At 49.0% G+C, this 14,226-nt stretch overlaps 1 protein-coding gene across 3 annotated transcripts in view; it reads right to left on the bottom strand.

Annotated features, from left to right (window-relative positions):
• Tmprss4 (transmembrane serine protease 4) overlaps positions 1 to 14,226 on the bottom strand; it is a 32,858-nt gene that overhangs the window by 6,099 nt on the left and 12,533 nt on the right. For all 3 annotated transcript variants that reach the window (XM_050156415.1, XM_050156416.1, XM_050156417.1), the window contains exons 2-7: positions 11,598 to 11,631; positions 7,019 to 7,132; positions 5,536 to 5,688; positions 4,355 to 4,484; positions 1,743 to 1,844; positions 256 to 290 (exon numbers count right to left, since the gene is read on the bottom strand). In XM_050156415.1, coding sequence (XP_050012372.1) covers positions 256 to 290; positions 1,743 to 1,844; positions 4,355 to 4,484; positions 5,536 to 5,688; positions 7,019 to 7,132; positions 11,598 to 11,631 — 568 coding nt within the window. The remainder of the gene's footprint in view (positions 1 to 255; positions 291 to 1,742; positions 1,845 to 4,354; positions 4,485 to 5,535; positions 5,689 to 7,018; positions 7,133 to 11,597; positions 11,632 to 14,226) is intronic.

Genomic DNA, 14,226 nt, shown 5'->3' on the forward strand with positions numbered 1-14,226 from the left:
CAAAGCAAAACTCTTCTTGACAATGTTATCCTGCCTCAAGTACTTCATTACAGAAATAAAAGTCTAGTACACTCAGGTTTGTGGGTTGTGAGCAGAGTGTGGAAGGGAGTTCTTAGCATTAACCACTCGAAGGAATGCTGATCTGTAAGCCAAAATAGTGGGACCTAGGGACGAGGAGAGCAAAGAAGATGAAGGCCTTTCTTCCTGCACACTGCTGGTCGAGGTCCCACACCCTCAGAGATGGGGTGTACTCACCCAGGCAGCTCAGGGAAACCAGGAAGTGGCAGGGCCTGAAAGAGAGACAGGCTGGAACTCAACCCTTGCGACATTACTGTTTCAACCCAGTCCCCTAGTCCTGGAGAACCCCAGGACCTCCATCATGGACCCGTGTAGAACTGCATTAATACTCAGTGGGGTTCGATTTGACACAACATCCCCATTGCTGTGCATGCACCCTACCATGTATGGAGCCCTGGCAGGGCAAAGGCAGCCCTAGGTGGAGAAGCAGTACAGGCTGTTGTGGAGCATTTAACTAGGCAAGGATGCGTTACATTTGTCTATGCTGTGGTATATTACTTTAACTATGTGAAGGGGTGTTACACTTGTTTCTGCTGTCTTTGTTAGCTATGCAAAGATGTGTTACATTTGTTTATGCTGCATTTGTTCAATTCTTTAAAGATGTGCTGTATTTGTTTCACCTTGTCTGCTTAAGGCACCTGATTGGTCTAATAAAAAAACTAAACAGCCAATAGCTAGGCAGGAGAAGGATAGGAGGGGCTGAATGGTGAGCAGAGAGAATAAGTAAGAGAAATCTGGGGGGAGGGGGAGAGAAAGAAGAGGGGGGAGGAGAGAGAGAAAGAGACAGACAGACAGACAGACAGACAGACACACACACACACATGCTTGGGGCCAGAAGTCAGGCAGTCGCCAGTCAGATGTGAGAAGCAGTGAAAGTAAGATATACAGAAAGAAAGGTAAAGGTAAAAAGCCCTGAGGCAAAAGGTAGAAGAAGAGAAACAGGTTAAATTCTAAGAGCTAGTGAACAAACATAAGATAAGGCCAAGCATTCCTAACTATAAAAAGTCTCCATGTTATGATTTGGGAGCCGGTTGGTGGCCTAAAAGAAAGCCTGCTACAACCGGCCACCCTGCAGCCCTTTCAAACAGAACAGGATTTTGAAGGAATCACACAGATAGTCTCTACCAGTCTTGTCCCTCTCCAGGTGGGCTGTGGTAAGCATCTGTCCTGTATCCTGAATGCTAAGAAGACAGCTGCTCTTGGCCTCTGCTGCCTTGCAGCAGGGTTTGTCTGGATTCGGCTGTGCTCTAAGGAGCCGGGCGAGGCGAGGGTGGAAGAGCCGCCTTGGGAGCATCAGAGGTGCTGCTTTGGCCTGAGGGAATTATGGGAAAGGACACCGCGCCTTTTGAGCTCTTGCCTATCAGGCAACTCATCAGGGAACATGAAGTAGCCGTGGAAGGAACAATTTTGACTGTTCAGACAGATAGAAGGTCATTGTTCATCCCTCTGCCTTTGAACAAGACAACGCACATTGTATTAAAAAAACAAAAAGAGTCAACAGATAATACCCTGTGACCCCAAAATGGAATTCCATGACCCTGCATGTTTAATGATCTGCTTGGCTAGTTCTTCCTTGTGTCTGTCTCATGTTCCCCTTGCTGCAGCCATGCGCGGCTTTCTGGTTGTAGTTAGCCTCTGTAGGTTAGGAGGGGTCCCTCACTTACCCAGTTAAATTCTTCACCTGAAGTTCCTGGCTGTTTCCCGTGACTTGAGCTACCGTGAGATTCTGGTCTGGGCCGATCGCCACTGCTCCGAAAGTGGGTTGACTGTGGAGGGAGAAAACCGTGAGCTGGGGCCGAGGCTAGCACTGGATGGTGGGGAGAGCCCCCAGCCCCCTGGGGAGAGAGAGAGAGAGAGAGAGAGAGAGAGAGAGAGAGAGAGAGAGAGAGAGAGAGAGAGAGAGAGAGAGAGAGAGAGAGAGAGAGAGAGAGAGAGAGAGAGAGAAAGAGAGAGAGAGAGAGAGAACAACACAGGTGGGCTGGGTTAGTGGACAGGGCTGGCTTTGCTGGATCACAGCAACGTTCCTGTGATCTCAGCCCAAGGCTGGCTGCCCTGGTCTTGCTTTCTTGGTCCAGAGCCCAGAGCTCTGCAGAAGGGCTAAGGGCCCACTTTCCTCACACCCGGCTCTCTCCCTGCCTCAGATGCCCCAGCATCTCTTTAAGTTCACACCAGCAGGAACAAAGAAGCAAAGGGTCCCAGATACATTGTTGTCTTAGCACAGAGTGAACTGGAATGGGGATATCTGGTTTTCCAGGAAACCTGGTTTATCTTCGACAGTGTTTTCAAGACAGGAGAAGATCCATTTTCTCACAGGAGTCTAGGTGGAACTTCCTGAAATTTGGACTGCCCTCTCCCTTCCCTTCTGCTAATCCATGTTTGTCTTCTTTCAAGCCCTGGATTTAAAACTTCCTCCTCCAGGAAGCCTTCCCTAATTACTCTGCTCTCTGGCCCTTTCTTCACCAACCCTGCCTCTTCCAAATCTCTCCTCCTAGTACAAACTTTGCATAGAGATCTGGGATCATCTGGCTTGCTGGCCCACACTCAGGTAGGAATGCAAGCACCTTCCTGAGTGAACCAGGCTCTAGACCTGGGATGATCAGAGGCTGCTATCCTCAAGACCTAAGTTCTTATACACTGGCTGTGACACCAGCTTGTAGGTCACTTTTGTCTTGTGGCTCTCTCTGAGTCCTGATTTTCTCTTCTATAAAATGAAACACGAGTCAGGGGTTCCTCCTACATTGGACTTCCTATGGTTTTGTGTTCCCAGATCAGAAAGGCTTCCTTCTAATCCAGGCAGAGGAAAGAAAATAAAGAGACCTGAGCAGAGAACTCCATCCAAGGAGAAAGGGTGCTGGTGGCAAGCACACCCAGGAGAGCGAGTCTTTGCTCACCAAGTCCGGCCTGGTGAGAAATTTAATGAACTCAGGGCTATCATAAAGCCCCAGAGGTCAGGCAGCTCAGTGCCTCAGTGCCCTCCAGAAAGGCAGACATTCTGGGAGGCTATCACTTTAAGAGCCGCAGGAAATCCTCCAGGTTTCATAACTGAGACAGCCTGCAGCATTTGGTCCAGCTGACACTGCAGTCGACTGGACTGCAGTGGAGGAGGGGCCAGTTGCAGGGGTAGAAGGGACAGCAGGTGCTGGGTATGCCTCCTGCTGTCCTTTGAAATGAAGGTGACAGTGTCCCTTTCTGGGGGGTGTTGGGAGTCCCCTCCTGGAGGGGAGAGAGCAGAAATTATAACCAGGGGACAGAGGGGCAGAGGCCAGATGAGTTCATACTGGCTGTCTTAAGTATCTCTTGGACAAAACCTTGAGGCTGCTTTAGGGATCCATGGAGAGAGCTCTGTGATCAACTGGCAATGTCTGTCTACTGGTCATCATTTTGGTCTTGTCTCTGGGCTTAGTTTCTTAGAGTCCCAAGGAAGTTCAGCTTGCCAGGGGGAGTGTAATCCCTCTTTGCAGCAGAACACCTGGCTTCAGGAGGGCTCAGTTCTCACTTCTTTCTTCACTGATGAAGCCCAATGCACAGACACTGAGAACTTGTCAGGAATCGGGGAGCTGCCAGGCATAGATTCTGGTCCTCTACCTCCCATCTTCTACCTAAGCAAGCCACTTAATCTTTCAGAACCTCCTTGTAACACAGATTTAATAATAACTGTGCTCTGAGCTTTCTGCCAAGATCAAATGAATATAAATACATGTAATGCTAATTACCCTCCATGTACCTTCCATCCACTCCAGATTTGGGTTTGCTTCTACAGTTTGCTGAGAGCTGCTGCGGCTGCTGCTGCGGGGCCCCAGCGGAATCAGGCTAGTCTTTGCTATTTTTGTTTTCCAGTGCTGGGAATGGAACCCAGGGCTCTGCATGTGAGAGGCAAGTTCTCTACCACCAAGCTACACCCCCAGGCTTCCTTTCTGCTAAATTTTAACCAAGAGTTAATTTGCATATGCAAATTAGACTTTGTGCTGTGGTCGGGGATTTCTTACAAAAGGACAAAGGAGAGATAACTGGAGAAAAGGGCTCTGTCCTCCTCTAGTGAGATTGGTGTCGCTTCCTCTGGCTAACTCTGAAGGAAACTTGGGGGGGGGATTAATTTAGCAACTTTTAAGTGGTGGGACTCACACTTAGTTTTATATGAATCCCATGCCTGTATTTTTAGGGAAAAGGAAGGAAGGGAGTAGGGGAAGGAGGAAGGAAGGACAGACAGAAGGCAGGCAAGAAGGGAGCAGAGGCTGCTGGGTTGAGGTGATAGCCTCCTATAGCCTTGGTTGGGTACCTGTCATAGCCCATCTGTCTGCAGGCTGTCTTGGCCAGTGCTTCTGTGAAGTTGTTAAAACAGGCAGAGGCCCAGGTCCCTGTGGCTACATCCAGCACCTGCAGTGTTGATTGGTCCTTGGAGAGGCGGACTAGAAGGGAAGGAGCCTGGGTCAGCTGGAGGGGGGAGCCTTTCTAGCCCAGCCCCCCTCCATTGCTGCTGCATTTGACTTTACTAAATACCAGTAAATATACATGAAGTCACTCAGCCCTGCCCCTCAAAGGGTCTCATTCTCTATCTTTTGGGCTAAGTGTTCATGGGCCTGTCCAAGCTAGCCGATCCTGGATTTTATGCTTGGAACATTTGTTTCTCCAGTGATCGCCCTCTATCTTGTTCCCTAGCATGTTCAGCAAACACTGTGAATACAAGGGTGGCTAGCTGGTTAAATGACATGATGATGTTCAATCATGATGGTCATGATTCTAGTCTCACTGAGATTCCAAAGAGGAACTGTAGCATGAATAATAAAAAAACAGAGATATTGGGGTTCATCCTGAAAATCAGAAAAGCAAAGCAGCCAAGCCACTAGAGAAGGCTTACCTCTACCAAGGCTGGGCAACCACAGACTCAGCAGACTAAACCTCTCTCTCCTCCCTTTTTATATTCCTTCTAGTGCTGGGATTAAGGGCATGTGACTCCCTAGGACTGGGATTAAAGACTGAACCACCACCACCTGGATTTGTTTCTCTGTTGATCTTGTGTAGCCCAGGGTGGCCTTGAACTCACAGAGATCCATTTGTCTCTGTCTCCCAAATCCTGGGATTAAAGGTGTGTGTCACCATTGCCTGACCTCTAGTTGGCTTCAGCTTTGTCTCTGGTCTTCAAGCAAGATTTATTTACTAAACTACAAATAATATGCCACTACAAGGAGTCCTCCAAAGCCATACACTCTATTCCTCTTGTCCAAACCAAGTAGGTACAGCCCACACAGCATTGCCCATCCTTTCCTGTCCCCTCACTGCCATGAATTAACCCTTTTTGAATGTGTGTCCTATCTCAGTGTTGGGATCTACAGGTAGGCATGCCATGATCCCGCTCCTGGGACCTTTTCCAGCAGGGCTAGAGACTGACAAGGATGTGGGCAGAGGCTACAACTGAGCACAGTTCTCCCACTGTTCCTGCCCTTCAGTCTCAGGACTCACCTGCCACTCCAGGCTTGTCGGGGAAGTCTTTGACACAATGCTCCTCATCCTCCCCCGAGGCACAGTCAAGGCGACCATCACACACCTGCTCCCTCGGAAGGAAGGTCAGGGGACTTCCGCAGATGAAGTAGTATTTATCCAGAACCACCTTGACTGGAAGGCACATGAAGCAGGGGCAGAGTCGGTCAAGCAGGCAGAGAGAGGCTGCCTTTTCTGAAAGTCAGGCTGGCTGGAGACAGGCAGCCAATTTGAAAAATAAATTTTTATTGTGTGAGGTTGTGTGTGTGACTGGAGGTCAGAGGGCAACCTTTGGGAGCTAGTTTCAGGTGTTTTATTACAATCACGGAAAGCTGACTAACATGGCCACATCAGGTTGGAACAATGTTGAGAAGAAATGATTTGGGGGTTTATACATCTCACAAACACCCCAGGCTCTCAAGGATCGAGGTGGTGTCTGAGTTGGGGATACCCATTGTTACTCTGATGAGGACCTGCTCAGCTGGAAAACTTGGGTCCTGCCTGTGCCAGCCTCTGTGGACTCCACGTGTGGAATAAAGGGTTAAAATAGAGGGTTTCTGTGTGTCATCCGATATTAGCCGCATTGTGTCTGCTGCTAGTGCAGATAGCCTCACAGCCCTAAGTACAGGCTGCCCAAAAACTGCCATGCCCGGGTTATGCAGGCACTGCCTACCCTGGGTCCCAGCTCTGCCTGTTACACACTTTCGGCTTTTAATCCAGGTTCTTCATACAAGGAAGCTCATTACTGCTCATGATGCTCAAAGGCATTTCATCGTAGAGGGGACTCGGCGGACTTCATGGACACACAGGTTCAAAGGATAGAACTGAGATCCCCACCCCTGAGTCCTAACCTTGTCTCCTATATTCTGAAATTCCCTGCTGTGAAAGCTGGGGTCAGTCCCTGTGAGAACCATGGGAATCATTGTCACAGACTGGGCTGCCCCAGATCGCATCAGAGCTAATGCGCTAGCCATTGTGAAGACTGCACTGAGGTGGGCAGAGGGTTCCATCTGCCTGGCCCTCTTCCCTGGTGCCGCCTGTCCCTCTCCTCTTTATAGGCAGAAATGCTCTCTAGCCTGCCGCCAGACAATATAGAGTTGCGCAGACACCCTGTTCAGCCCCACCCCACCCCGCCCCTCCACCAGCTGTCAGTTTGCAGAAGATCGGAAGGAGGTGGCTGGGGGTGGGCACCTCTGCAACTGCCTGAGTGGGTTTGCGATGGGTGCCACGTAGATAGCAACCATCTGGAAAAGAAGCCATCTGGGAGAGCCGGGGGATGCGCTCACCTTCCCCTTTCACTTAGAAGCCTCCCTCCAAGGCAGGGGTTGGCACATGAGGCATGAGGATTCATTCCCTCCTCCCAGGCTTTGCCCAGATCACCTGCCTATCACTGTGGGGGTGGGAGGGTGGGTGAGGGCTGTGGCTTACTGAGAGGGTGAGGGTGAGGGTGGGGGCTGTCACTCACTGAGAAGGGCTACGATCACGATAGCCATCAGGCTGAGCAGCACTGCGATGATGGGGATCCCCACCTTTTTGAAGGTCTCCAGGGACCTGCGGGGTTTGCGAAAGCCAGCGATATCTGCAAGGACAATGAGAGAGGGGAGGAGAGTGAGTCAGGCCTCGGAGCCCATCCCTGCCAAGGCCCATAGTCTTCTTTCTGCCCTGGGGCCTGTACCAGGATGCCCTGGTGATGGTTTAGGCTGGTGGGGATTATCCCTGTAGGCAAGGCTGAGATTTATGAACATGTATTCACCCACCTCCCCTCCCTTGCCTAGATTTACCGATCTTTTGTAAATCAGGCAGCTGAGCTGGCAGCCTGAACCACCTCCTCTTGTCTTGCCCTAGCTTGTGCAAGAGGATGTCACTCTTGCCTTGTCTGACCTGTCCCTGCCCTGGGAAGGACCCAAGATCACTAGCCATGTACTTGGGCCCCTGCCATGATATATATGTTATATTATCATTTATCCTTTCCTATTCTTGAATATATTTTTAATTGACACATATTTGTAAGTATGGGATATAACATTTCAACACAAGTATGTAATATATAATAAGATCAGAGTAATTATTATGTTTATCATGTAAGACTTTTGTGTGTGTGTGTGTGTTGAGAACGTCCAGAATTCTCTCACTGGCCCATTTAGAACATCAAATGTCATCAACCGTGGTCCTCCCCACTTCCCCAGTGCTATAGAACACTGGCACTTACTCCTCTTATCCAGTTGCTTCTCTGATAATTTTCTTTAAGCAGGAGACCAAGACTGTGTAGCTCAGGCTAGCCTCGGGTTCTACACATAGACAAGGATGACCTTGAACTTATGATCCTCCTGGTGTTGGAATCAGAGGTAGGTACCACCACTGGTTTCTGCAGTGTTGGGGATGGAACCCAGGATTTTCTGTACCCTAGGCAAACACTCTACTGACTGAGCTAAGCCCCCAGTCCTCTGCCTTCATTTTTTTTTTTTTGCCTCCCCACACAGTGAGCATGTAGCAGAGGCCTGATAATTCCTCGTGAGTGTATGTATCATATGCTCCCATCTCCTAGCTAGTCCAATACACAGCGAGGCCCCAATGTGGTCCTTGTGTTTAAGGAGAGTAGAGTCTGGAGAGGAGGCGTTTGTTTAGGACACTAATGGCAGCCAGCCAGGTGGAAGAAGGTGTGTGCCGGATTAGAGGCACTACCTGGAGACGGCTGGGGAAGGCTGGGGAAACCTTCCTGAGCAGGTAGTGCTTCAACACAGGAAGAAGACAGGAACACAGACATGGAGGGTGTGTGTGTGCTGTGAGTGTCTAGTGTCCTGGAATATGGGGACGGGGGGCAAAGCCTGTTGGGAGGCAGGACAACAAAGCCATTCTGTGGAGACTTGAAAACCATGCTAGGGTTTGGCATTTGTCCTGAAGGTAGTGAGGAGCCATTGAAAGTTCTGGACAAGAGAGAGTATGCGATTGGGCTGTCATCAGAGGAGAGCATTCGCCTGTCTGAGAGAAGAGGGTTGGAATGAGTTTGGGACTAGGGAGTTCACACAGGAGGCTACCACTGCCTAAAATTTGTAAAACAAACAACTACACACCCACTTCAGACAGTGTCATATCTGAATCTGAAACACTGCAACAGGCTTATAGTTCTCGATGTTTGGTTCCCAAATGGTGGGACTACTTTGGAAACTTCTAGGAACTTGGGAAGGAAAGGCTTAGCTGGAGGAAGTAGATTCCCCAAAGGCTGTATCTTTGAGAATCTATTTTCTTCTCCTACTTTTTATTTCCTTTTATGCACCCCATTTTCTGCAACATCCTGCGAATGGCTGCCGTAGCCTTTCCCACCAGGGTGCACTGAAACATTCTGGAACTGTTTCAAAATGAGCCCCGTCTCCACGAAGCTGTCTGTACCAGGTATGATGGTCCCAGGGGAACAGAGAGCAAATACACACGGCAATCCAAGGAGATGAAGCACGATAAGGCAGGGAAAAGCTCTCTGTCGGCACCACAGATAGGTGCTGGGTCTTTTCAGGTCCCTTTCCTTCAGGCAACGAACTTAGGAGGTGTTTTGGGGACCTTGCTCCCAAGGGGAGATGGGTAAGAAACACAGCAGCTCCGGAAACCTAGAAAGCAGGAGGCAGGCTGCCTTGCTCTCACCTCCTCAGGCCTACTCCCAGTCTCTTTCAAACCCTTTTCTCCATCTCCTTCCTGTGAGCCCATTCAGGAACTTCCTGTTCAAGATGCAACCATCCCACGCTTCCCATCACCCCCTTGCTCGTCCCCCCCCCCAAGCACTTATCTCTGACCTACTTTCAAACATTTTGTGTGTTTTCTCTCTCCTCCCACCCCTCCCTGAAATGGAAATGAAGCCACCATGAAGCCCATCTTGTGCACGGCTGCATCTCCAGCGCCCAGAGCCTGTTGCACCGCAGATGCCCAGTGAGTAAAATGGAAACGTTCCATTCTTGACTCTGTTCTCTTCAGAGAACACCCCGGTCTGTTTAGCTCTTGCTTTATTCTACCTCAGACGATACGAGGCTTGTGCCAGGCACCACCCCCTTTCTTCTGCTCCTCGGAAGCTGGGGAGACCAGTACCCCATAGATGGTGATATCAATGATTGTCAATAAGAAGGCTCAAACTTAAACTGGCCGGTGGTGGTGCATGCCTTTAATTCCAGCACTTGGGAAGCAGAGACAGGTGGATCTCTGTGAGTTCGAGGCCAGCCTGGTCTAAAAGAGCTAGTTCCAGGACAGGCTCTAAAACTACAGAGAAATCCTGTCTCGAAAAACAAAACAAAACAAACAACAAAAAGAAAAAAGAAAACAAAAAACTCAAACTTTGTGCTTCCCTAATGGGAAGTTTTAAGAGCACAATGGCCCAGCAGTGGGGATATGAAGATGATAGGGTATTGCCTGTAAATTTTTAGGGGCCTGACACAAAGCAGGTTATCAATAATGCTATAGGTAGTCCTTTTTTTTTTGTTGTTCTCTTTTAGTTTTTCAAGGCAGGGTTTCTCTGTGCAGCCCTGGCTGTCCTGGAACTCACTCTGTAGACCAGGCTGGCCTCAAACTCACTAAAATCCGCCTCCCGGGTGCTGGGATGACAGGCCTGCACCACCGCCGCCAGGCAGTAGTCCGGTTTTTAAAGTTTCCACACTAACTCTCCAGAAATATTCTGTTCCTGTGGCCACGAAAGCATAGCATTTTGTTCAATTATTCTTGCCTGATTTGTTTCTTGGACACCTGCTTCTGGGGACAGGAGACTGATTTGTTTTCTTGGATAGCGCACTATCTTTTGGAAGGAGTCACTTGCCTTGTGCCCAGGCTGTTCTCAGGGAAGACCTGCCTCCCTCCTCAGGAAGGGATAGGGTTTCACAGTTAAGTTCATAAATAGCCTCCCAGCCTATGCTTGTCCCTTCTTTGTCCTGCCTGTTGCTTCAAGACAAAGTTTCCAGGAAGGTGGCATTTACCCTGTCCCTTTCCTCTTGAGTGACACACAATAGAAGCTCCTGTCACTCACTTCTGGACTTCACTACTCTGAACCTTCTAAGCGGTGTGGTTAGCCTCAATTTCTGAGCCAAATGGGTGTCACTGCCAGTTTCAGCACCAGACCCCACTTCAGCACCTAGTCACCCGGGCAGGTTGACTTCCTGGTGTTATTCCTGACTTCTGACTTTCAGGAGCTCGGATTCCTCCCCTCCCCTTGCCCTCCCTCACCCTGGCTGTTGCTAGGTGACTGTCTAGCTAGCCTGGTTTACACAGCTAGCCCCCACCACTGTGGCCCAGGGCTTTCCTTTCAGTTTCCTTCCCCACCAGGTGTTTGGAGCCCATTCAGCTGTGTCCTGGTTTCACAGTGCTCGGGTTTGTTCATTGGCTGAGGCCCACACAGGAAGAGCCACGGGAAGCCTGGAGCTCTCTGGGGACCTTGTGGTCTACTGTTACGTTAAATTCCAAAGTACAAAGGAGGCCCTGCTTCTACTTAGCTGAGTTATTGTTTCTGACAATTATTAACTTGTGATGCAAATGAGATGTTAACCTGAGAGGGATCAAACCATTGTCTTCTGGATTTGTTCCCATTAATTTGTTCCCTGTTCATTTGTCTTGCTGGTGTAGAGGCCATCAGGAGTAGGCAGCAATGATTTAAGAAAATATACTAGGAGGTGGCAAAGCCCTTAAAATTGGGAGTGTTCTACGTATTCATTCATTTGTCTCCTTTAATCAGGAGCTCACAGCTACTTCCTTTCCTACCTGTAAAACACCAGTGCCCCACATTGAGCCTTGGACACCTGCTTCTGGGGACACGCGGTTGGGTAGCTGCAGCCCAATTCTGTGCAGCTCAGGGCCTGACACAAAGAATAGATTGGGGGAGTTGCTGTTTTTGGCCTTTTAGGCCTGCTGGTTATATTTCCTCAGAGACCAGACTTTTTCTAGAACAAATCCCGGAACTTATGAATACTTGGTACTTTTTGCTGGATGATGGACGGACAGGGGATTGATTGATGTCATGCATAGCATCTAGTACTACAGTGGCCGGGTAGCCGAGATTCCGCTGAGGGACCTGAGCTTACCATGGTTGTTCAGGGGCTGACCACTGTCTCGGTCCTGTAATTGATGGAAAAATGACAAAGTTAGTGAGGGGACCTCTGGGACTCAGACTAGCAGTGCCTGCTTCCCAACTGTAAGTATTTCCCACCCCCCCCCCCAGTTTTTTAAAAAATGATCACGTCTCACAGTAGATCTGCTGGGCCATCGAATCATAGATCAGCCTGTGTGTTAGTATCAGTGGATGTGACCACAGCATTGCTACAGTTTATACACCACTAGCAAGTACTTCATGTAATGGATGGATGAACCGATTGATGGATTCGTAGCACAACAGCATTGCCGGGAAATGGTGGAAGTTTGGAAGCGGAGCCTCATTGGTCATGGAGGCAGAAAGGGTTTCCCTGTGCTCTCTTCCTTGTTCAAGTAGCCTAAAAAGTGAGTCAATTTTCACTCCTCACCCCCTCTTGCCTAAGTACATGCAGCTAAGTACACGGCAAAGCCCTCTGAATCTGTGAGCCAGATCAGTCTTTCCTCCTTGAGGCTGCTTCTGTCGAATACTTTCTCACAAGAACACGAGCGTAACCAACACAAAGCTCGTACTAGATGTAACGTCATGGATGAACTTCATGACATACTGGTGGAAGAAAGAACTAAACACAGCCAAGTATGCATTGCTTAATGACATTGTTACGGAATTGGGAGGTAAAGCTTAGGGGTGCTAGCAGTCAGAACAGGGGTTGCTACTGGTGAAGTGGGGTCCTTATAGGAAGAAGCACAATGGAATGCTCTGGAATATTGAGAAACTTCTACAACTTGCGTGGGTGTTGACTACATGGTGTTTACATGTTGGACCCTCACTGAGAGGAGTATTCCCTGAGTGGTTTGCTGCATGTGGGAATGTACATAATAAAACAGGCAAGCTCAAGCAAAAGTCTACCAGGATCCTAGGACATTCGTTCTGTAGTGACACACTTGCACAAACACACGCACAGGCATTCCTGCACTGCTCACCCACTTCCCATTACACTCAATGTACACACAGTTGTAGAGAATCAAACGTGGGAGCTGCCTACGTAAAGGCTCACATGCAAAGCACGTTTACTCCTTTGTAACATGAACGGGGGGGGGGGGAGTTGTTTGTTTATGTTTTCTGTCCTGAGAAAATCACACATAGGTCTCCATAAATTATAAACTGATTGGCCCATTAGCTCTAGCCTTTCACTGGCTAACTCTCACATCTTGATTAACCCATTTTTCTGGTCTATGTTAGCCATGTGGCTAAGTACCTTTTTTCAGTGTGGCAGATCACATCCTGCTGCTTTGGTGGTATGGGCAGGAGTGGGAGGAATCAACTTCCTCCTTCCCAGAATTCTCCTGTTTTCATTACATCATTTCTACTTCTTGTCTAATTTTCCCACCTTTATTTCCTACCTGGCCAATCAGTGTTTATTTATAATATGATTGGCAGAATACAGACAAATCTCCCACACCACTCCTTTACCTACAGGGAAGGGTCAATGGGAGGCTGATACCCAGGCTTCCATTTGTAGGGTGATAAGGGCCAAGGAAAAGCACCCTGACCCTGACTTGACCCCATGACCAGGGCTTGGAATCACACCAATCCCTGAGCTTGCCACAGAGTCAGGCTGCAGAATCCCACCAATCCCTGAGCATAGAATTCCACCAATCCCCGGGGTCCCTTAACTCCAAATGCCACTAATCCCTGAGCCCTCTCCAGAATCAGACCACCAAAATGCACCAATCCCAAGCCACCTTGGAAAGTTCTGCCCCTCAAGAAATGCTATGTAAGGTCGGTACCCTGACCAGTTTGCTATTGTTTCTTACCCAAGGCAGCCACCCTCCTTCCTTCCCAATAAGTCTTCTGAGTGGGGGTTGTTGTGTGGTGTGAAGACCAGCTGTAACAGTTTTTACTGAAGCTGGAGCAGTGCAGAATTGTAACTCTTTCACTGGGGAAACCTTCCCCTCGTGGAGCAGAGTTGTTACACTCATGGGGACCTGAGCAGAGCTGTAATAGCTCTACTAGAGAAACCCTGCTCCGCCTGGGCCGAACTGTGACACTGAGGAAACCTTTCCCTGAAGCAGGGTTGAAAGCCGCTAAGCTTACAGTGACTTTATGGTATTCCTTGGCTCCCAACTGCCAAAATACTTTTCCATCCCAGCCGCAATGATTACACCATTCTCTGAATACTTTCTAGCATCTCAGAACCTTCATGATCTTTCTGTTAAGGTCTGGTAGAGGATAAGGTGTCCCTGAGCCCTGTCTGAGCTTTAAGCCTCTACCTAGGGTCTGGTTTGCTAATACCGTATGGAGGTCATGGATACCCAATGATGATGGGAGGGTGTTGTACATTTCCTACTGGGGATTTTTCTGGTCCCGACTGAGAGTGAAAGGCTTCTTCTTAAGCCTTGGATGTGTGGGAATCCTAGGCTGGTTACGGGGACATACCTGCTCTCATGATTAAACATGGAACCCCAGTGATAGGAAGGAAGCTCCTTCCTGACTTCTGTTCCTTCTAAATTTGGGTCTGCAATCTCCTGGAGAGGTTTTGCCCTTTGATGTCACTGCGGACAGCTGGTAAGATAGACCACAGGCTCTGATTCCTACTGTTTGGTGCCTTTGGGCAAGAAATA

Source organism: Alexandromys fortis, unplaced genomic scaffold (genome assembly GCF_014885135.2).
Source record: "Alexandromys fortis isolate MF-2015 unplaced genomic scaffold, M_Fortis_MF-2015_v1.1 scaffold_89, whole genome shotgun sequence".
NCBI classification, from domain to species: Eukaryota; Metazoa; Chordata; class Mammalia; order Rodentia; family Cricetidae; genus Alexandromys; species Alexandromys fortis.